The 24416-nt window shown below is 43.8% G+C and overlaps 2 protein-coding genes across 4 annotated transcripts in view; one reads left to right on the forward strand and one right to left on the reverse strand.

Moving 5' to 3' along the window:
• lama1 (laminin, alpha 1) overlaps positions 1-2725 on the forward strand; it is a 74720-nt gene extending 71995 nt beyond the window's left edge. The window contains exons 55-57 of the mRNA XM_064941485.1: positions 1064-1217; positions 1509-1859; positions 2045-2725. Of these exons, the coding sequence (XP_064797557.1) occupies positions 1064-1217; positions 1509-1859; positions 2045-2205 (666 nt within the window). The 3' untranslated portion in view covers positions 2206-2725. The remainder of the gene's footprint in view (positions 1-1063; positions 1218-1508; positions 1860-2044) is intronic.
• A 90-nt stretch (positions 2726-2815) lies between these two features.
• The window catches only part of LOC135517305 (rho GTPase-activating protein 18-like), a 52362-nt gene continuing 30761 nt past the window's right edge, over positions 2816-24416 (reverse strand). For 2 of the 3 annotated variants that reach the window (XM_064941486.1, XM_064941487.1), the window contains exons 2-15: positions 16640-16833; positions 16292-16512; positions 13598-13673; positions 13137-13324; positions 12686-12851; positions 12366-12457; positions 9896-9973; positions 9247-9406; positions 7416-7498; positions 6536-6733; positions 5809-5940; positions 5453-5580; positions 5272-5336; positions 2816-5168 (exon numbers count right to left, since the gene is read on the reverse strand). In XM_064941486.1, the coding sequence (XP_064797558.1) occupies positions 5077-5168; positions 5272-5336; positions 5453-5580; positions 5809-5940; positions 6536-6733; positions 7416-7498; positions 9247-9406; positions 9896-9973; positions 12366-12457; positions 12686-12851; positions 13137-13324; positions 13598-13673; positions 16292-16512; positions 16640-16833 (1873 nt within the window). In that variant the 3' untranslated portion in view covers positions 2816-5076. Of the gene's footprint in view, positions 5169-5271; positions 5337-5452; positions 5581-5808; positions 5941-6535; positions 6734-7415; positions 7499-9246; positions 9407-9895; positions 9974-12365; positions 12458-12685; positions 12852-13136; positions 13325-13597; positions 13674-16291; positions 16513-16639; positions 16834-21823; positions 22014-24416 lie in introns of those variants that run through there. The other variant, XM_064941488.1, reaches the window with a different exon arrangement.

Below are 24416 nucleotides of genomic sequence, written 5' to 3' on the forward strand. Positions count from 1 at the left end.
CCAGATGCCCCAAACAATCGGAAAGGGGATTCATCAGAGAAAATTACTTTAACCCAGTCCTCAGCAGTCCAATCCCTGTACCTTTTATATAATATTAGTCTGTCCCTGATGTTTTTCCTGGAGAGAAGTGGCTTCTTTTCTGCCCTTCTTGACACCAGGCCATCCTCCAAAAGTCTTCGCCTCACTGTGCATGCAGATGCACTCACACCTGCCTGCTGCCATTCTTGAGCAAGCTCTGTACTGGTGGTGTCCTGATCCCGCAGCTGAATCAACTTTAGGGGATGGTCCTGGCGTTTGCTGGACTTTCTTGGACGCCCTGAAGCCTTCATCACAACAATTGAACCGCTCTCCTTGTAGTTCTTGATGATCCGATAAATGGTTGATTTAGGTGCAATCTTACTGGCAGCAATATCCTTGCCTGTGAAGCCCTTTTTGTGCAAAGCAATGATGACGGCACGTGTTTCCTTGCAGGTAACCATGATTGACAGAAGAAGAAAAATGATTCCAACCACCACCCTCCTTTTGAAGCTTTCAACTCAATCAGCATGACAGAGTGATCTCCAGCCTTGTCCTCGTCAACACTCAAACCTGTGTTAACGAGAGAATCACTAACATGACGTCAGCTGGTCCTTTTGTGGCAGGGTTTAAATGCAGTGGAAATGTTTTGGGGGGATTCAGTTCATTTGCATGGCAAAGAGGGACTTTGCAACTAATTGCAATTCATCTGATCACTCTTCATAACATTCTGGAGTATATGTAAATTGCCATCATACAAACTGAGGTAGCAGACTTTGTGAAAATTAATATTTGTGTCATTCTCAAAACATTTGGCCACAACTGTACAGTCCATGCCCCAACAAATTGAGGCTGTTCTGAGGGCTAAGGGGGTGCAACTCAATATTAGCAAGGTATTCCTAATTTTTGGTATAGTCAGTGTACTTGCTATTCATGCTGAAATATAGTTTTTATATAATTGTTTGTGTTGAAAGCAGGTGGTACATTTTCTGCTGAGTAAATGTTTATCCACAACCCCAAATGTTAATATTTATATTCCTTCATGCAGGTGACCCATAGTTTGGCAGGCTGCATCCAGAAGGTGTTGCTGAACAGTGTTAAGTTGAACACCCAGAGTCCAGTGTCTGAACAATCCACTGCGCACTGCTTCACCAGAGCCCAGGACGGGACCTTCTTCAATGGCAGCGGATACGCTGCTCTGAGTGAGTACTAACGCCCATAAACTCCATACTTCAAGCCAAAGTCTTTGTGAAGCGAAAAACACAAAAAAATCCATTTAAACATTTTCTGCCAACTATTTTTAAAAAGTCAACATTTCCACATCCTTTCTGATAGATTTTCCAGAATAATGCTTAGGATGAGATCATTTTAACAAGCTCAATGCATAGCTACATTTAACTGTTTAAAAACATGAATGGGAGTGTCTTAATGTGTCCCCCTGGACTGTATGACATAGTGATGTAAACTTGTTCGTTATGGTTTGTCCCCTGCAGTAAAGAATGGGTACAAAGTGGGCTCAGATATGGAGGTGTCTCTGGAGTTCCGCAGCACAGTGTCAGATGGAGTCCTCCTTGGGGTCAGCAGCGCCAAGGTGGACGCCATCGGGCTGGAGCTAGCCAACGGACAGGCGGTGTTCCACGTGAACAACGGTGCCGGGCGGGTGTCGGCCACTTCGCGGCTGGCCTGGTGGCTGTGTGACGGTCTCTGGCACACCCTGCTGGCAAAGAAGACCAAGAACGCTCTGAGTCTGACCGTGGACGGAGTCACGGTGCTCACCGACAACCCCCACCCCCAGTCCACCTCGGCTGAGACCAAGGACCCGGTCTACGTGGGAGGCTTCCCTGGTAGGTTCCCCCTCTATAAAACCTTCAGTCTGTTTCCACAAACAGCCCCTATACCCTAAATGCAAGACACTTCACTGGACTGGGTCTTTGTCACCCTTTTGCTTTGATGTTGATCAATTTCAGTGTCAAGTCAATTATTTTGTTAGCACCCATGTATTGACCTCACTCTCTTTTTTCTTTTACAGTCGGCGTGAAACAGAACTGTCTGACATCCAGAATGCCGTTCCGTGGTTGTATGCGTAACATCCGCTTGATCAAGGGTCACATAACCAACATCCTGGACTTCAGTACTGCCTTCACCCTCCAAGGAGTGTCACCCCACTCCTGCCCTAGCACCGCCACATAACCTTGCCACAACCATACCAGAACTTTACCAGCCATACCAAACCATTCCATATCTAACACTATGACCCTGTGATTTGACCATTGAAATTTGACCTATGAAATTACTTCCATTTGTAATGTTTTGTAAAGAAAGATTGAAGTAATGTTTGGTCAATGTGAAAATGTTTTTTTTTTTTTTAATCAAGTCGTTTTCTGTGTTGGTGTTCATGTTCTTTTAGTGCATTTTGACTCCCCCAAATTAATTGCACAATAGAAGGTCTTAGTTTTTATATGCGATGTTCTAGAAAATTAATATTTGCTAATAAAATACATTTAAAAATATCAATATCATAGTATATCAAAGTCATAGTTGATCTGTAGGCTCTATTACTATAGGCCTGCCCACATATTATGCAGTGCATAACACGCTTGTCAAAGCTGCTTCCATAGCGGTCATCCTTCTGATGTTTTCTGTTCTATACCATGTCTGTTTGTCTTTCTGCATAGTTTCCCAGGAGTACCTGCAGAATAATGTTCTCAATTTAGTGTTCATGCTATTTTGGGGGAGAAACTGAGCTGATTTTTTTCCTAACATATTTCACAACACAGTTCTGGCAAGAGAGAAAGACAAGTCCATTTTTAACTTGACGTTATATTCAGTTGTTACTGTGTCAGATACATTGTGCCACTTGGCCAAAACTGTCAACAGTGGTCAAATAATATTCATAAAATAAATGCAAATTAAAAAAAAAAATGCTAAATCAGTATTCTATATACAGAAAATACACACATAGTAAGAGTCTATGGTGCACAATCATTTACAAAAAATGTTTACACACTGGCTTTGGAAGGATAAATAATTTTAAAAAGTCCTGCGCAAAGTCAAATCAACATTACGACCTTTGTCTTGTTGACACAATTGCTACAGGTTCATTTGGAAGCACAGAATACTTAAACAACAAAAACCACAGGCTGACAACCAAGGCACAGGCAAACATTGAACTACTAAGACCACAGAGTAAAATAAAGTGGAGAGGTTGATTGGGCTAAAACATACACGCCCTGCAAGTAAACATTATTCACAAGTTCATAAGCAAGCGAGGGCTAGCCTGGTGAAACCAGACTGAACACTGCTCTTACCATCGTTTGGAAAGAAACGATGGTGAAATGTAATGGAATCAGTTTGGAAGCCAGGCTAACACTGCTATGAAGGGCATTTTTTTATGGCCACTATGCCTTTTCTCCTTTCCTTCATTAAAGTATTGTAAGCACTCTCCAGGCATGCAAAGTCAGTTTAGTTCATTAGTAATGCATGTCTCTTATGTAGACTGGACATACAGGATTGGTTGAAAGGGTTGTTAAGTCATAGTGTAGTGTGTACATTGTTTTCTACAAGTCACATGTACAAAATTCACAGTCCATTGGGGTGAGAAGATGTGTCAGGAGGGAGATGTTTTGAGTTCTGGACCTTTTTATATTAGTGCTCAACATGCAAAGAAGGTGGGCTGAACAATGGCCTGAATCGTTGGTCACAGTTCCGATGTGGGCCTGCGTCTCAGTACTCCGAAACCGCTTCCTCTCCTTACCTCATGTCCTTGATGACCGGTGAAAGGTGAAAGGACTGGATAGGTTTCCACTATGTTGTTTTCACCTGCCTTGTCCCGATCAGTTCTAGACACCGATCAGCGGTCAGCAGTACAGGAGACCATGAAACAAAGTTTCAGACAGAGCCAATGTCTGTATTCAGTATCAGGTCTCTCCCATCTCCACTTGTCCCTCACCATCATGAACTCAACAACCCAAACTGCTAGTCTTCTGAATCTCCTCACTCCCAATATTTTTGCAATCAACATTCTGCTCTTATAAATAATAAAAAAGTTATATGGAGTATGTGTAATAATACAATTATCAGGATAAATTTGTGGTATAAATATAGCAAGTAAATGTTAACTGGGTCTTGCATGAAGTGGTACACAAGTGGTCTGTTATTGTGTCCATGGCCTCTGTCGCAGGGTCGTTCCACGAAGAGTTCCTTTTGCATCCTTTTCATATTTTATGGAGAAATTGTCGTTGAATTTTTGAAACCTGAATTTTAAAACCCTGTTTTATTAAATGAAGTGCCCTTTGATATAGACCACATGGAAAATTCAATAAATCAGATTTTTCATATAAATAAAGACTTGCTAGTGTCCCTCCTTGCACCCTCTGATTTTTAGAAGGTTTTAAGCAACTAAACCCCAACATTTCACCATCCTTGTAAAACCGTGCTATTTTGTTGCTTTGACAAAGTCATTTCTGAAGATGATTATTTCATGTGATTAGTCTGTCCCTCATTTTAAAGGTCAATCCTGTTACGTTAACTGAACACTCGTTTTAATGTGGCGAGACTATTCCTTTTAAAAAACATTTTTCAAAAGAAACATTGAACATCTAATAGTGAAATGGTAGTGTAAAATAAGTCCTCAAAAGGCACTGAATTGGTGGAACGACCCAGGAGGTGAATATCTGGCACAAAAAAATTCAAATGGCAAGCAATGGGATGTTGTCAGTCACGTATGTGGGGCATGTCTTCACAAAGCTGTCCCACCTCCAAATACTTCCATCCAGAACCCAGCTAGTCAGAGTATAGTGCTTCTGTCCTATTTAGTAGTTTGTTATAAGGTTCAATCCCACAAACATGGCCTATGTTGAGTCCTTCCTTCATGAGGAGAATGTCTCTCTCCATAGTTCCTCTTCCAGCTCTCGCTCTTTTTAGTGGTCCATAGTTTGGGATAAAACCTGAACTGAACCTACAGTCAAACAAGGTCTCCATGCATGCTCAGTTCACCAAGACGGCCACAAGAGGGCAGTGGTTCAGTTTGCTGACTGTGTTGAGTGAGTCAGTCCTCAGTTCTCATGTGGTCGTGGGTTTTAAAAGCCATTCACAGTGCGGATTCACATGGTAGACGTCTAGTAGGTGAGTCTCAGGGTCCAAACAGCGCTCGCCTAGAGAGAAAAGTTATTGTTTTAGTTTGATTAAAGAAGACAGAAATTACAATAATCCTTTGATTGAAAATAATTTGAGTCAAACGGATGTAATCATACATACCTATGTTTCCTCCGACCTCAAACAAATACTGTACTGGCCTCTGGCTAGTGCTTCTGGTGCCACGACTGCGAGATAAAAAAAGATAATGATTTTAATAAACCCAGACATCCCTATAGTAAACATTAGCAACATCAACAGAGGTATTGAAGAAATAAGTAATCAGCACTTCTCCTCCACTGACCCGTTCTCATAATCGAAGCGCGCCATCACATCTTTGGCCTTGGTCTCGTTGTCCAACTGGATCGCCATGGAGATCTTAGCTTGTAGTGGGGCGTGAACCCTGATGACCCCTTCTCGGAGGTCAGTCAACTGTGGACAAAGAAAAGACCCAACTTCAATTCAAGTCCCATTACATGAGTAAACCTCATGCTGAAAGGTACTGGCGACCACATCCAATTAGGTACTGTCAGGAGCAAGCATACACCCAATAGCCTATGATATTGTTGTCAAGTCAAACTAACATTGAGAATAAATCTAATTGACCATTTCAAATTGGGGTTAAAGTAGTTTAGAGTCCATAAAGTCAGTAATCATTACCTCGCTCCTCTCAGTCTTCTCAGCGTTCCTCTTCCTCATCATTAGCAGCTTCCTTTTGGTCTTCTCTGAGCTGGGCGGCTTTTTGCTAGCCTCATTCAACTTCCTCACGTGGGAGATGAGAAAGCAGGGCACCTGAGGAGAGAACAATACACCTATTCATCTCTCTATCCTCCCTCTCTCTCTTCACTTTCTCCCAGTCTGCCCGGGTGCTTGGTGATTTGGGCTGTAGTGGCATTACATTCTATGCATTGCATTCTAATAGGTCAGGCAGCAGTCCCCAGATGTGGGTCAAGCTGCTCTTTGTCTCTTTGCGTTTCATACAACGTGCCTGGATCACTTCCCTCATGGGTTTTGTCATAAAAACTTTTTTTCAAGTAAAACAATGGTGAGCTCAGCTTTCAGTCTTGTTTAACCAGGCTCAAGGTCTACATAAAAAACGACTTGTCTTGAATTACTGAAAGTTAGTTTTGTGTTCAGCAAAATTACAGAAGTTGTACTGGAAGTCTTAAAATTGCAGATGCTATGCTGGAGCAGTATAGACATAATCCATCAACCACCAATTTGGGAAATTGCAGTCCTACTGTAGTTGAATAGCACCCTGATCTGTCCTGATGAGGCCAGATGACTGTTGATGAGATATGTTTGGGGGTAGTGAATGTGTCGTGTGTGAACGTATCCCATCTCTATGTGTTCAAGGAACGTGTGTACGCGTGTGTTGCAAACTCACGGTCCAGAGCAGTTCTTGGTATGTGATGAGCAGCCGTACGAGGTGGGCCGCCCCGGCTGCCGCCTGCATCTCCTCCTGCTTGGCGTTCTTGCCGCGGAAGGTGAAGAGGTTGGGAGCCACGATCATGGACACATTCCACAGACTCATCCTGTTCTTCTCTTCATAGGCTACCACCTTCCTTAGGAACTCCAACAGGGCCTAGAGGGGCACAGATGGGTTAGACTGGGTCTGTGTGTGTGTGTGTGGGTGTGTGTGTGTGTGTGCGCTCCTCGGATTTATTCCTTCAAGAAAACAGGTTCAAACTTTGCACTGGCACAATCACTGGGTAACTCTGGCCTACTGATCCAAAATGTGCCCATACTGAAACACATTGTCATATCTTATCCTACACACGTCATTTTATATACTGTCCACTCAGGAAGCGAGGACGTCAGAGGGTTGTCACCAGTTTTCCCTTCACACCTTCAAAAACCTCTTATCTAAACTTCATACAATAACCCATTCATGGGACGATACTTAAACATAGTTGTTACTCTTCAAGTACACTTCAAGTGTGCCAAGTTAAGTCATCATATTATGCCTTGACTGAGGCTTGAGCAACACTTCATGGTTGTTTACATGTTACGAAGGCAACCGCCCCTTAGAATGGATTGTTAGTCACTCATGGTTGTGACTATTGGCTTATGAGTCGTAGGAATGCATAGTTGGACACAGTTGCCCAATTGAAAAACATTCTTAGCCTCTGCACTTATTTGAGCTATTGTAGGACTGGATATGTGGGATAGGTGTGTGTGTGTAGGGTTGTGAGGTCACAGTTGAAAGTGCAGTCTCTCAGTGTGAACCCTGATCTTTAGGGGCATTAGTCAAAGATTGTGCTCACCTTGAGTGTGTCTCTATTGGGCTCAGGGAGCAGCATGACGAGGAGGTGCAGGGCCTGGATCTGGTGTCTGGGAGAGGAGACACCTGAGGAGGGACAGAGGGGAAAACACACTGATATCTCTGGAAACACACTCACTTTACCAACTGGTGGAAGTGTTTTTGACTGTTATTGACATCGTTAAGAGTACATTTAAGGGAAAAATTGGAAATTAATCATAAATGACAAGCAACATATACAAAAGTATATGGACTCCTTCAAATTAGTGGATTTGGCTATTTCAGCGACAGGTGTATAAAATCAAGCACACCGCCATGCAATCTCCATAGAGACACACTGGCAGTTGAACGGCCAGCATCATAGGATGCCACCTTTACTCAAATCAAAAACATAAACATATTATTTCCGTAAGTATTAAGACCCTTTACTATGAGACTCAAAATTGAGTTCAGGTGCATCCTGTTTCCATTCATCATCCTTGAGATGTTTCTACAATTTGATTTGTGTCCACCTGTGGTAAATTCAATTGATTGGACATGATTTGGAAAGGCACACACCTGTCTATATAAGGTCCCACAAAAACCAAGCCATTAGGTCAAAGGATTCGTCTGTAGAGGTCCGAGACAGGAATGTGTCAAGGCCCAGATCTGGGGAAGGGTACCAAAACATTTCTGCAGCATTGAAGGTCCCCAAGAACAGTGGCCTCCATACTTCTTAGATGGAAGAAGTTTGGAACCACCAAGACTCTTCCTCGAGCTGGCTGCCTGGCCAAACTGAGCAATCGGGGGAGAAGGGCCTTGGTCAGGGAGGTGACCAAGAACTTGATGGTCACTTTGACAGAGCTCCAGAGTTCCTCTGTGGAGATGGGAGAACCTTCCAGAAGTCCAACATTCTCTGCAGCACTCTACCAATCAGGCCTTTATGGTAGAGTGGCCAGATGGAAGCCACTCCTCAGTAAAAGGCACATGACAGCCCGGTTGGAGATTGCCAAAAGGCACCTAGAAAGTCTGACCATGAGAAACAAGATTATCTTGTCTGATGAAACCAAGATTGAACTCTTTGGCCTGAATGCCAACGTCACGTCTGGAGGAAACCTGGCAACATCCTTACAGTGAAGCAGCATCATGCTGTGGGGATGTTTTTCAGCAGCAGGGACTGGGAGATTAGTCAGGATCAAGGGAAAGATGAACGGAGCAAAGTACAGAGAGATCCTTGATGAAAACCTGCTCCAGAGCACTCAGGACCTCAGACTGGGGCGAAGGTTCCCCTTCCAACAGGACAACGACCCGAAGCACACAGCCAAGACAACACAGGAGTGGCTTCGGGACAAGTCTCTGAATGTTCTTGAGTGGGCCAGCCAGAGCCCGGACTTGAACCCGTTCAAACATCTCTGGAGAGACCTGAAAATAGCTGTGCAGCGACGCTCCCCATCCAACCTGACAGAGCTTGAGAAGATCTGCAGAGAAGAATGGGAGCAACTCCCCAAATACAGGTGTGCCAAGATGGTAGCATCATACCCAAGAAGACTTGAGGCTGTAATCGCTGCCAAAGGTGCTTCAACAAAGTAAAGGGTCTGAATACTTATGTAAATGTGAAACATCAACCAAAAACTTATATTCATTTGCTAACACTTCAAAAACCTGTTTTTGTTTTGTCATTACGGGGTATTGTGTGTAGATTGAAGAGGACAAAAAAACAATTTAATCAATTTTAGAATAAAGCTGTAATGTAACAGAATGTGGAAAAAGTCAAGGGGTCTGAATACTTTCCAAATGCACTGTATTATGTATCCACTTAACGGTAAGCGTACAGGCCTACATTTGTGTGCACTCACTCTGTGCAGCGGCGAAGGCCGGTAAGTGCTGGAGCGTGAGCAGAGGATAAGGCAGCTCTCTGATGAACATCTTCAGCAGACCCGCTGCGTCATTGTGCCTCACCTGCTCCCAGTCAAACCGCTCCTCATAGAACTTCTGCTCCAGCTCCTGGCGCAGATGCTGCAAATACCAACACCAAAACAAAAATATACACATTATCTCCACAATGGTTCCTCCTGTGGTTAATGTCAACTCCACGGTCACCTTTGACCCCTCCATAAAAACAAATCACATCCCTAACCATCACCATGTGTGTTTGGAGAACCTAATACCCACATGCTTCCTCTAGTTGAGATGTCAAGTGTGTGTAGAGGGGTGACCTGCCATGGTACCTAACAGATAAAAATGGAGGGGAGTGGGGGGGTACATCCCCTCTTCAGTCTGCTTGTTCTAATGATGAAAAGGAGGGTACCCAGTAGGATAATATAAGATGGGATCAAGTACAGCACTAAATCAAAGAACAAACATATCTTTCCCTTCAGTGAAATATTTATACAGTGGTAGACATAGGCTAGAGGTACACAGAACAAGATAGCTCTATGATTGGTGATAGACAGCTAAAGTATGAAAAGCTCCAGTTTTATTAGTGGAAAGGGGAGAGGGGCTTACCTTTACTCTGGATGCAGACCCTGGTACTCTGAGAATCCCCTCTGTTTGTAGTCCTGTCTGCTCCAGCTTGGACAAGAGCTGCAAACACATGCATACACATTTTATAAACCACAAGTTTAACAAACCAAGAGGGACATTTCTATGTGAACTCGACTTTCACCTGAAAACAAAATCAATCAAATTTGACTGCATTTGTTTCCTCTTCCTGGTTTTCACAGACAGGAAGTCCTTTTTGTGCAAACTTTTTTTTTTACAGGGATGTCTTCAAACCACTAACAAAACAGCATTCAATTCATATTTACAACTCGAGATAAAAGCGCCCACAGATTCGGTTGCTGGGCCTTGATGTTTGTTCTCCACCGTCAAACTTGTTTTCCTCTATTGAACATGACTCACACCTGGACTGGAGACTTCAGTCATCTCGTATCAACAGAAAGATGTCAGCAACCTGAGGTTAACGCTATCAGACCCGCCATCTCACACACACCTGGTCCACTCCAAAAGAAAGACACAACCCTCCTGTTTCCTGCCTCTTCGTGACGACTGATAAAATATTTCCCTTGAAAGGTACTAACACTTGATCATTTTTGGGATCTTTGTAAGTGCAATATGACAGATCTGAGAGAGTAAGGCAACCTAACAATTGTATTTTATGACAAGCTTTGGATCCCAAAGGCTAACTATCTGTTTACTAGACCACACAAAATCTGCATTCTGAAGCAATGGTTTGACCTTGTTCATCAAGTCCTCCTCCAGAAACCACTTTCCAGGTCTGCAAAAGATAAACCAACACTGATATAGCAGTGAACAATTGCTTCAAAGAAAAGTCCTATAATTCCCGTTCAGAAGCCACTTATCTACCAAATCCATAAAACATCACCTTGATACCCAATACTCTAGTCATTTACTATACGTGGCCTGTAATTGTAGTCAGTCTAGACAGTCAATGTGACTTATTTTAGGCAAATTCTGCATAGACTGGAAATTGACTGCTGGTAACAGGGTTATTTGTGCCTTAATCCTCAGCTATGCCAAGGTTAGGTCCGTGCCACTGGCTGACTGACTGGCAGCTGCTGGGACTCGAAACAGTCAGATGTTATTTTCAGTACAGCTCCTTATATACAGTCACAGATATATTTTTAACATATATGAGCTAGAATAGCTAACATATTCTATTACATCTAAGACATTTCAGCTTTCATTTGTAAACATTTCTAAAAACATCATTCCAATTTGACATTATGGGGCATTGTGTGTAGGCCAGTGACAATATCAACTTAATCAATTGTAAATTCAGGCTGTAACACAACAAAATATGGAAAAAGTCAAGGGGTGTGAATACCTTCTGAAGGCACTGCATATACCATCCCAGACATATTTCTAAAATATCAGAGATAACATATTCTGTGATAGAAATGGACAATAACTAACATCCATCCCTAGTTGACATGACAACACAAATGAAAATAACAGTATATATAGCTTATAGTTCATCACTTGACTCTCCTCCCTCCCCTCTCCTATTCAGTAGGTTTAAAAGGAGTATATGGTGGACTTCTGACATTTAGTCTCTCCGGAATGTCTTTGTGAGGACGTGTGAAATGCAACACTTAACAAGGCTGACTCTAGTACTGATAGTGGAACAGGAGAGGCTCTTGGAGGGAGCATTCCGTGTGTGGGCATCCCCTGACACATATTACGTTAACACAGAGCAGTGATGGCCAGCTGAGGAGGAGGAGTCAGGGAGTGATGTGATGGGTCATGTGAAAGGGTTGCTTCAGTAGGAAAAGCATGATGGAAGGGATGAGGGTATTACGAGTTAGAGGGGGAGAGTAGAGCTGGGACGATAAACCAAAAATGTATATCGATACGACAATATCGACCACTTATTCTGGACGTTTTCTGATATTGTTCATTACGATAAATAACCTATTGGGCCCTACTAGAGAAATGTGAAGTTTTAAATTAAATACGTTTGTAATATGGGTGATTGTTAATAGGAAAATTGATAGGTACAACATTCAAAGTATTAGTAGAAGTTTTAAGGATAATATTTTAAAAAACAACAGTGCACATGGATGTTATAAATGTATTGTTCAATTTATTATTATTGTAATAATTCAGTCAATTTATAGCGATATGAATTTTTGTAAATATTGCCCAGCTCAAGGTGTGAGTAGCACTGAGAGAAGGAGTTGGGGAGGAGAGAGACAGGGGTTGGGGGAAAAGAGAGAAAGGAAATGAGGGAGAGAGAGATTTAGGGAGAGTTTAACTGACCCATAGAAGTATAAGAGACCTGGCAACGCACAATAACCCCATATAATTTTCCATTGGGGAATAAGCAGGGATTTCCCCCCAGTATAATTTGTATAACTATATTCCTATAACCAGAGGGGAGAAACACTTGTGGTTTCAAAGTAGAAGTAAGGGGGGCTTTACCAATACAAATAGAACCAATCAGGTACATCACCTTTCTGAAGACGAGAGGAACCTTGGACCCGGGGAATTTCTTCTGGTCGTTCTCCAGTAGAGTGGTCAGGGGAACTCCAAATATACCACTTTCTGTGGAGGGGAGGGAAAAAAGAGAGAGTTCAAAACCCCAATGACGTGTCTATGTAAAAATAGGATGTGAAACACCAAGGTTGTGTTCATTAGGGCACGCAACTGAAAATGTCTTAAAACATCTTGCAACATAAAACAAAATGTTTTATATTCCAGGTAGTCCCGCCCTGTTTATGTGGGGTTTCTTTCGTTTGTTGTCTCATGAACATGACCCAGTTAAACACCCACCTCGGGCCTTGCTGCGTGCTGCTCGGTTGCGTTTGAGCTCAATGCCCAGGCAGTCGTAGAACGTGGTCAGTTCAATCAGAGAGATGTAGCCGATCTTCTTCATATCCGCACAAGACAGATCTTGGATATGGGTGAGGCCTAGTTTAGGCCTAGGCAGCTGAAATGTCTATACAAGACAGAAGACAAGACCATGGTCATTCATAAGAAACAGTCTCAATCATCAACACATTTGATATATTCAAACAGGTTGCCAGAGGTCGGCCATTGGTTAACATGGATGCCTCCAGACCAGTCAACACACAGCCACCTACAGCTGGGGTTCAAATCCCCGCTCTGCCACTTTTTGTCCTGTACAATCCCTTCCATATGTCTGTCGCTCTCTCATTTTCTACTGCATTAATTTGTTTTTAAACGCCTTTTGGAGTTCCAAAAGGTCAGAGGTGAGACTCACTGGCAGGTCGGGGTCATCTCTGCGGATGCGTTGGCAGTCCTGGCAGTCCCCCTGGCGGCCCCTGCGGTGGGCAGTGACGCCCTCGGAGTAAGGCACTTCGAAAGACAGGGTGTCCGAGGTATCCTGAGAGGGAGGGCACTCTGAAACACGTCTCTCCACCGGGGAGAAGCTGGGAAAAGCAGGCCGCACTGGAACATACACACAGTCAGAATGATGGGCACATCACCAGTATAGTCCCTTTTGCAAAGACATCAGTCCAACCAACCAGGTGGAAATTATCTATGTTGACAACTTGGTCACAGTCCAATGTGTTTTCCAATCACGTTGACAGAATTAGGTTGAAATAGCATGGAAACAACATTGATTCAACCCACACAGTCGGTTGCGTCAGCCAACCAAATCTAACCAAACTAATAGGGGACATTAAATGGTGGTAACATATTGAGAGACTATAAACTCACCTCTTGAAGACGTCCGGTGGATGCATCTGGAATCCATGTGTCCATTGGGTGACACAGGCGGTATGGGATCAACCAACTAAAAGGATAGGGGACATACATGATCATCATTTATGCTCATTTCGGTGTGTGTGGAGTTTGTTTCACAAAGTAAATATTATCAACAACTAAACATTAGCTTTTGAAGTGGGACGCATGAAAATATGAATCCTGCTTTTGACTATGGTGAAATGAGTAAAAAATGTTCTAAACGATACCAGGCGTTGCAGTGAACTGAATTAACACTATCATTGTGTTCAGCTGACCATCTCATCAGTCACAGTATCAGATGTGTGAACAGCATTGAGGGATATGGCTGTTTCGTTCCAATGCACTTACTACCATATGGCTCTGTAGTACATTTGCGGACATTGGGGAGAGAGGAGAGTGGGTATCAATGGAACGCTCAACAGAGACAGCTGTTTTGTTGTACACCTCCGAGTCAGCGAAAATAGCATGGACCAAACCCCAGTCAGCAGCACTAGGATATAGAAATGTTGCCTATATACTGTTTCATGTACATACAATTGCATTTCACAGGTCTGAGAAAGAGCTTGAGTTCATAGTCACCAAAATACTAACATTTGCCTAAATACATTACGTATGAATTCAAATGGTAAGCAATTAAAATAACTACATTAGCTGTAATATTACACTCCACCAACCAAACACAAAAAGAGACGCCACCATCTTCCACTATCAGATTTCGACAAAACTGGCCACGGTCTTTAATCCATCCTCATTTAGACTGAATGGCCTGTTAATGGATCCAGACTCCATGTCCTTGGGGCCTAAATCCATTTCCTTAATCATACAAAACAAAAAAATCAACTGTGGTCTGTGAAGCCTGCCAGTAAGACAGTATTCTAGCTGGAGTAGGGTGAAGGCTTTCTCTGTGCCCTGGAATCAGCTGTCATCCTAGCTGGACCTGAGGGGTGTGTATGACTCAGAATCCTGTGCCCCCTGCCAGATCTGTGACTCATCCTTGAGACTACTGCCACCGCCACACAGCAGTGCTGACAGGGGCACTTGTGGCACTCTTCGGCGTGGGCGCTTTACTAGTTACACCCCTCCCCATTCATTCATGCTGTACATATATTTTCATCTCGATCAAGACTTTATAGCCACACAACAGCCTTTAATAGCCATAGCAGCTAGCTACTCAGGGTGGAGTCTGGATATTTGTTCCAAGCCAACTCTGTGGGCTTGCTACCTGGTATACCACCAACCCTTCTACAGAACATATTACAATGCTGCTATGCTATTTGATGTCCTTGGATCTAAAGCAGTGCGTGCGGTACGCTGCTATCTGAAAACAGTATGGGACTTCCCCGTCACTCTTCTCTTGCCTGTTGCTCATCCAGATTGCAGCTAACAGTCAGTCAGGAGTCCAGTTCTATTTCCGAGAAAGAGGCAGCTATCTGCCGAGAGCTGCTTTATAGGGTTGGGCAAGCATGAGAACATTGTGTTTCCACTGTCCACCCCCTCTCATCTGATAATGGTTCTGGCCCATACCAACTGGGTTGGTGTTTAAATACGGGTTGGTAACACACCTGAGTGTCTGAAGCACGTCTACTGAAGCACGTCTACTGAAGCACGTCTTCTTACTCTAGCCAACTGGGTAACTGGTGGCCCCTTTTGAAGGGCCTTGGATCCATCCCCCCCAAATAAAATGATATACAGTACCAGTCAAAAGTTTGGACACACCTACTCATTCAGGGCTTTTTCTTTATTTTTACTATTTTCTACATTGTAGAATAATAGTGAAGACATAATAGTGAAGACATCAAAACTATGAAAAAACATATGGAATCAGTAACCAAAAAAGTATTTACAGTAGCCAGCCTTCGCCTTGACAGCTTTTCACAATCTTGGTATTCTCTCAACCAGCTTCACCTGGAATGCTTTTCCAACAGTCTTGAAGGAGTTCCCACATATGCTGAGCACTTGTTATCTGCTTTTTCTTCACTCTGCAGTCCAAATCATCCCAAACCATCTCAATTGGGTTAAGGTTGGGTGAATGTGGAGGCCAGTCAAGTTCTTCCACAATGACCTCGACAAACCATTTCAGTTTATGCTGTAGCGTTAAGATTTCCCTTCACTGGAACTAAGGGGCCTAGCCCAAACCATGAAGAACCGCCCCAGACCATTATTCCTCATCCAGTAAACTTTAAAGTTGGCACTATGCATTCGGGCAGGTAGCGTTCTCCTGGCATCCGCCAAACCCAGATTCGTCTGTCGGACTGCCAGATGGTGAAGTGTAATTCATCAAGCTCCCGACGAACAGTTATTGTGCTGACGTTGCTTCCAGAGACCGTTTGGAACTCGGTAGTGATTGTTGCAACCGAGGACAGGCGTTTTTTTACACGCTACGCGCTTCAGCACTTGGCGGTCCCGTTCTGTGAGCTTGTGTGGCCTAGCACTTCACGGCTGAGCTGATGTTGCTCTTAGTTTCCACTTCACAATAACAGATGGATACCTAGCTACTGATAGTCAATTAACCAAGTCAGCTAAAAAAAATTAGCCAGACATAAGACAGACGTCATGTCAACATGTTTCCTGTTAGGATTTCAAATCGGAAATATAGAGACCAACTCCATAAACACAACTACTGAGTGCTTAACTCAAAGCACCCTTGCCGTAACCCAAAGCACCCACCAATGTATCTGGCGTGGAGAAGACGTCTTGGACATGTCTGGCCGGTTGCTTGTTCCTCTTCCTCATGGTCAGGGTGTAGTTGTCCACACGCTTCTTCACCATGGCTGCCTGCGAGCGCGTCAGCGTGGAGAGCAGCGCCTCTGCAGGCCCCTCCCCCAACTCCCCCGACACCAATGTGGACAGACCCGCCTCCTGCAGCCACGCCTCCTCAAGCTCGGCCTCTGGAATGTGGAGGAAGAATAATTTAGACAAATCAGTATATAGTATCGATCAAAATCTACATTTGTAACCACCTCTATGGTTTTTCTGTTGCATGCCTGAATGAATACAACCCTGGTTGGTACAGACCATCCATGCTGCCCCTCTCCAGCAGGTCCTCGTGGCCCTGCTCGCCATCCTCCTCGATGTTCTTGACCTCGCTCCAGTAGTCCTCCATGGAGTCCTGTGACGCCGGGCGCTCCAGCGAGCTGGGGGGAGAAGAGGGCCTGGCACCCCTGGAACTCATCCTGCCCAGTAGGCCTATCTCCTGGTACTGCACCTTCCTGGGGTGGGGAGGGAGATGAGGGGGAGGTCAGTTAGTCAATAGGCTGGTATTGGTGACCCATTTATACGGAACAAAGATATAAAATGCAACAATTTCAACGATTTTACTCAGTTATAGTTCATATAAGGAAATCAGTCAATTAAAATAAATTCATTAGGCCCTAATCTATGGATTTCACATGACTGAGCAGGGGCGCAGCCATGGGTGGGCCTGGGAGGGCATAGGCCCACCCACTTAGGAGCCAGGCACACCCACTGGGGAGCCAGACACACCCACTCGGGAGCCTAGCCCGCCAATCAGAATTAGTTTTCCCCCACAAAAGGGCTTTATTACAGACAGAAATACTCCTCAGTTTCATCAGCTGTACGGGTGGCTGGTCTCAGATTATACCGCAGGTGAAGAACCTGGATGTGGAGGTTCTGGGCTGGCATGGTTACACGTGGTCTGCGGATGTGAGGCCGGTTGGACGTATTGCCAAATTTTCTGAAAGGATGGCTTATGGTAGAGAAATTAACATTCAATACCCTGGCAACAGCTCTGGTGGACATTCCTGCAGTCACCATGCCAATTGGACGCTCCCTCAAAACTTGAGACATCTGTGGCATTATGTGACAAAACTGCACATTTTAGAGTTGCCTTTTATTGCCCCCATCCTTGCCTTGTACAGCTGCTGCCTTGGCTAATGGGGATCCATAATAAATACAAATACAAACACAAGGTGCACCTGTGTAATGATCATGGTGTTTAAATCAGCTTCTTGATATGCCATACCTGCCAGGTGGATGGATTATCTTGGCAAAGGAGAAATGCTCACTAGAACGAATGTAAACAAATTAATAATTTTTTTTTTTATCCAGCGGTTTTTCACAGTTAAGCCAACTCTAAATAAAGGATGAATATGAATATGAACAAATAAATGTATGATTATGTCACACAGTTATGACATGTATGAATGCTTTATGAAGCCTTCCTAAGATGCACTTCAAACAAAGCGGTACCTACACCATCTAACAAGCACACTTGTCACAATGATCAATTATTATATACGTTTTTAATTGAACCTTTATTTAACTTGGAAAGTCAGTTAAGAACAAATTCTTTTTTACAATAACGACCGAGGAACAGTTGGTTAACTGCCTTGTTCAGGGGCAGAACGACAGATTTTTTAACATGTCAGCTCGGGGATTCGATCCACCAACCTTTCAGTTACTGGCCCAATGCTCTAACCACTAGGCTACCTGCCGTACAAGTCACTATAATGAATATCAAAATCAAAAGGAGAAATGCAAGTTGCGGATGCCGTTCCTATAGCCTGTGTATGAACACAAAAGAGGGTGCCTGCATGTACGAGCATGCAGACTGTGTGTGCACACGTGTGATCACTCCTTGACATAAACATCATATGGAATCCATTCACAGGTCTGTCTGCTTCTAGTCACAGTCTGGTTCTCATTACAACCCCCTAATTATAGTGGGGCATGGTCACATCACAGACCCTTTCATTTCAGAGGCAGAGTTATGAGTGGTCAGGAGAGCAGCACCTTGATGTGGCCTGTCGGCCCTGTTACCCGGAATAGCTGGCCCCCTGTCTGGTGGGGTCTGATCTGATGGGCCAGGACAATGCTGGGATAGGGGGTTCCTGGTCCAAAGAATAATAGGATGGGAAACGACTGTAGAAGAGTACTGAGGGCAGTGTCACATAGACATCCAGTCAAACACACACACACACACCCTTATCTCCACCTCCACAACTGGAGGAGGGACATGGAGGCGAGGAGGAGGTTCAAGGGGTCTTCCCCAGGGCTCTCAGTTGTTTCCTACTATCTAGTCAGCATATAAACCTTCCCAATTTCATTAAAATATGTAAATTGTATTTGTTACTTTGCTGCACAATGGACAACGTTGTTTGCAAGAACATAAGGGGCCACCAATACATCAGTGTTCAGGGAAAACTAGCCATGCTTGTTTTGTACTCAAATATTGCGCGTGTGCATGTGTTTGCGTGCGCCAGAAAGCTGGCCCTGGCCTCACTTAGGAAGATATTATTGATTAGAGTGGTGCATGCTGGGGGTCCGGATGGAGCTTTCAGAGAGGAACTTTGTTTTAATGGGCTTTTGTTCCCCTGGGTGCCCCTTTACCTAACACTCATGATGTTATCACATGAGATTTCAAGGAATAGCAAACACTGCTCGTTGAACATCTCATACTAAAATCATGGGCATTAATATGGAGTTGGTCCCCCCTTTGCTGTTATAACAGCCTCCCCTCTTCTGGGAAGGCTTTCCACTAGATGTTGGAATATTGCTTCGGGGACTTGCTTCCATTCAGCCACAACAGCTTTAGTGAAGTCGGGCCCTGATCTTGGACGATTAGGTTTGGCTCGTAGTCGGCGTTCCAATTCATTCCGAAAGTGTTCGATGGGGTTGAGGTCAAGGCTCTGTGCAGGCCAGTCAAGTTCTTCCACACTGATCTCGACAAACCATTTCTGTATGGACCTTCCTTTGTGCATGAGGGAATTGTCAAGCTGAAACAGGAAAAGGGTCTTCCCCAAACTGTTGCCACGAAGTTGGAAGCACGGAATCGTCTAGAACGTCATTGTATGCTGGAGCATTTAGACCAAACTATGAAAAACAGCCTCAGACCATTATTCGACCTCCATCAAACTTCACAGTTGGCACTATGCATTGGGACAGGTAGTATTTTCCTGGCATCTGCCAAATCCAGATTCGTCTGTCAGACTGCCAGTTGTTGAAGTATGATACATCACTCCAGCGAACGCATTGCCACTCTGCTCCAGAGTCCAATTGCGGCGAGCTTTACACCACTTCAGCTGACGCTTGACTTTGTGCACGGTGAACTTAGGCTTGTGTGCGGCTGCTCAGCCATGGAAACCCATTTCATGAAGCTCCCGATGAACAATTCTTGTGCTGACGTTGCGTCAAGAGGCAGTGAGTGTTTCAACCAAGGAAAGCACTCGGCGGTCCCGTTCTGTGAGCTTGTGTGGCCTACAACTTCGTAGCTGTACAAGCAGGGCAGAAATTTGACGGACTGACTTGATGGAAAGGTGGCATCCTATGACGTTGCCACGTTGAAAGTCACTGAACTCTTCAGTGGGCCATTCTACTGGCAATGTTTGTCTATGGAGATTGCATGGCTGTGTGCTCGATTTTATACGGCTGAAATAGCCGAATCCACTAATTTGAAGGGGTGTCCACATACACTGCATGGCCAAAAGTATAGGACTATGCTCTCCATTACAGGAAGAGTACTTAGTATGATGGTTGTAGAGCACACCAAGGCAAAGTATTAGCTAAGCAGCTAGAACACTGAGCCTCTAACTATCACTACTGATATATTGTAGGCCTAATGACAGAGGTGTCCTCACGCAGATATCATACACATTTTAATGAACACACACACAAACCATTTTGCTAGGATTCCATGTGAGCAGAATGAAATAAAAATGCATTGGGAGTGTCAGCTGGTCTATTGACATGTAGAAATATGCTGTAGAAATATGTAGAAATATGCTGTACTTGTTGAAGAGCAGGTTCAGATGCTATACCTCATCTGCACACTTTCACCCCAATCAATGGGACATGTGTGTCTGTGTGTGTGTGTATACATATATGTGTGACTGAGTGTTCCTTGTTCATTCCTCATTTCAAAACAAGATCTATTCTTGATAAGCATCTGACTTTATGGGGCACAGCTATACAGGCTGAAGGAAGGATTCAGATCTGTGATTGGCATCAACACAAGGCCTCTGTTCACCCTCCAATGCCTTCTGATGCGAGCCATTTACACCCATCAGTGGACGGCAGCACAACAGATCTTCACCCTACACTGCCTGTGAACAACAGGGTATTTTATCTAGCTAGATCACCTGCTATGATGCTGGCAAGTAAGGTAATATAAAAAGGTCAGGACCTGTATTTACACTGTCTCAGAGTAGCCGTGCTGATCTAGGATAAGGGCATCTGACTCTTCTCTGTCCATTAATCTTATGAGCTTAAAGATAAAATAAAATAAAAAACCTGATTCTAGATCAGCACTCATACTCTGAGACACCTTGTGAATATAGGGCCATGTTATTTTTCTAGAACAGAATGATTATTTGAGTACTCCATTTTCAACACTTATGCCTTGAGGGGGAAAATCCAAAGTCAATAGTAGACACACTACAAAGTCACATTGGTTGATCCACAGAGTGGTTCATCTCCAGTCTTCAAAACATCGATAAACACATCTGGTTAAAGCCCATAATTAAAGAAGCCTTATAATGCACAAATAGAGAAGTGTGAGATCAGTAAAGGTATGTATGACAGAGACACACAGTTCTTGGCAGCCATTTCCCTTTAGGTCATGTGAAGGAGGTTTTGTAAAGAAATTCAAGTTCAAGTAACCTAAAGAAATTCAAGTTCATGAGTAAGAGTTTTGGACAGAGATATTCCTAACTAAGGTGCAAGTAATGTACTGTAGGGAGAGGATGACTGGGTGGTAGCCTAGTAATTAAGAGATTGGGCCAGTAACCTAAAGGTTGCTGGTTTGAATCCCTGAGCTGACTAAGTGAAATATGTCCATGTGCCCTTGATTGAGCAAGGCACTTTACTCTAATTGCTCTGGATAAGAGCATCTGCTAAAATGACTGAACAATGTGGCTACAGTTCCACTACTGTCAACATTGAATTTAGTGCAACCCCTTCAGGAGGTAAGATATAATAAACTTATAAAAATTGCTCTGAAATATCTCTGCCTCCGATAAAAATCAAACATTCATACAAATACCAAAACGCAAGATAAGAAGGTGTAATCTAAGACCACTGGTTATAAACCAAAGTAACGAATGTTCAATGGAAATACCTTAGTGAATACAATAAGTAACCATTAACACCTCATACAGTCCATGTTAATGTTCCACTTCACGACAATTAATGGGAACACACACACACTACGAGTGTATTTCAGAGGAGGAAAGGGCAGATTACCTTTCAGTTCTTCATCCAGCTGAAGAGAAGATCGAGTGAACTCTAGAGATGTGAGAGAGTGGTGCCTGCATCTTGTATATAAACAAAGCTGTTTGAAGCCAGTCAGGGAGAGAGAGAGACACACACACAACTCAATCTCAGAATATCCTCCAATGGACTGAGAGTCTTTGCGGAACACAAGCTCATCTTTCACCCCCCCTCTCTTTCTCTCCCTCCAGCCGTCACACTCACCCTCTGCGGGAGGCACAAGTTTTCAGTGTCCAGCTTTCTCCCCCCCTCCTCCAGTCTCTTTCTCCCCTCCTCCTCCAGTCTCTTTCTCCCCTCCTCCTCCAGTCTCTTTCTCCCCTCCTCCTCCTCCAGTCTCTTTCTCCCCTCCTCCTCCAGTCTCTTTCTCCCCTCCTCCTCCAGTCTCTTTCTCCCCTCCTCCTCCTCCAGTCTCTTTCTCCCCTCCTCCTCCTCCAGTCTCTTTCTCCCCTCCTCCTCCTCTTGTTCACCCTTTCCCCTTCTCCCTTCCCCCCGTACTGCTCCCTCTCACACATTCACTGGCTACCATTCCTCTTCTCTGCTTTCATCTTTATAGGTCATTACATGTCCCCCGTGTTAACACCTCTCCCTCTCTTTTTGATGAGAGAGAGCGTGAGAGAAAATGGCAGTTGTGCTACATTTAAGAAAACCTAACCCAAAATGAGTCTAATTAGGAATAGCACTCACAATACTACTGTAATTTATTTATAAGATCCCTGTAAATACACTAATTAGTTTGTACAGTTGACTACTCATACTACAAATGCAGAGCACACTTAAATGAGAAAATCAGGGAATAGCAAAAACTTCAATTACATTAACATTGTTAGACTCAGATGTCTTTTCATAAGTAAATAGCTTGCAAAAAGCTCTGCTCTAAACAATAATTTCATTTAAATATCTTCAACATTTTTTGAAAAACATGGGATGAGTTTCTGTAGAGAAATGTGGCTCAGAAATACTGACGCTACAAAGTCATTCAAATCAGAGAGAAAATATCATATTTCTTTAACGACCAAAGCGGAAATTTCAGCTCCAGGAAATCAAATTGGAGCATATGCCCCCCAACATTATATGTAGGTCAACGGTGACGAAAAGACTAAACTGGAAACATGTGGAGCTGGTCTGGGCTTGACGGAGAGAAAGCAGAGAGTAGAGAGCAGACAGAAAGAGAGAGAGAGAGGGCACAAAGGTCTGTAATCGGAGTAGAAAGCTCAGGGACCCTCCAATCATCACCTAATTCCTCAAAGAATGTTAACACCAGGGCCAAAGAGCCAAGTCTGCAATCCAACAACAATACCCCCAAAAAGCAAAACCATTTACATGTGTTTGGCCTCACTCACTGCAGATTTAAACATGTCAGACCAACAACACTGCTCTCCTGTCTAGCCAATGTCCTTGTCCCACTGCTGAAAGGTGAAGTATTGGACGTGTGCCATCAAAATTTGCCAGAGCTACTTTGGAGTCTCCCTCTCTCTTCTTCCTAAGTTTATAATCAGCTAAAACCTTTTTCCATCTCTCTTATTGATTAAATTGTCCATACACTTTTAGGATAGATGAAATCAAAATCACGTGCATGCCAAATTGCTGACGTTAGGACATGTGTCTAAAATGTAGACTGATTGTTTATTTCCTCTTAACTTTAAAGCTGTGCATATAACATCAACACGTGTTGGTCTTAAATCAGTTTAGAGGTTGAAACTAAAAGCCTACTTTTCCTTAATTAGTCCTCTGGCTGCTAGGGGCTAAAACATCTGGCTTTCCAGAAATAAACTCAGAGGTCTGGTACATATGGTCCAACTCAGCTTATTCTACATCTACCAGTTTTGTAGGATAATGCTTAAACCCAACCAACAACAACTGCTATCAATAATTTACGCAACCAGCTATAGGCCTTCTCTGTCTATTTCTTCAACGTCCCTTTGGTGACAAAGACACAGGGACTGTCCATTTCCAACACACCTGGTCAGAGTGGGGCGCCCCCACCACAGCAGCAGATGCACACAAGAGGCCCTTGTTACTGGCTAGTGAAGAGCAAGAGCCTTAGGGCCAATTCTTCTACTGCCGGACACACAGCAAGTCTAGTCTAGCGCCGCAGGCCAGGAGCCACTCTATTTAGTCTGCAGACCCTCTCGAACCTCTCTCAGATCCCACAGATCTGCCTATGGACATTATGGTTGTAATGGCCTTAAAATAAGCAAGACACACACACACACACACACACACACACACACACACACACACACACACACACACACACACACACACACACACACACACACACACACACACACACACACACACACAAACAAACAAAAGATGGGCTGTGTCAGCACATAGAGCGCTCGTCTTCAGTAAAGGGCTGGTTTAAAAGCAGGGGCATTAACAGCATGCTACATCCTCAAACAACAGATCAATAGGAACAAGGCTGTAATGGCTGCTTCTCACTGATTAATACACTTGATTGGGAATGTATAGGCTCCTTGAGTGGTGTGTGTGTGTGTGTGTGGGCGGGCGGGGGCGGGTGGGAGTTTGTATGTGTGAGGAGCGGAAGATAACCAGTCACATC

Source organism: Oncorhynchus masou, chromosome 28 (genome assembly GCF_036934945.1).
Source record: "Oncorhynchus masou masou isolate Uvic2021 chromosome 28, UVic_Omas_1.1, whole genome shotgun sequence".
NCBI lineage: Eukaryota > Metazoa > Chordata > Actinopteri > Salmoniformes > Salmonidae > Oncorhynchus > Oncorhynchus masou.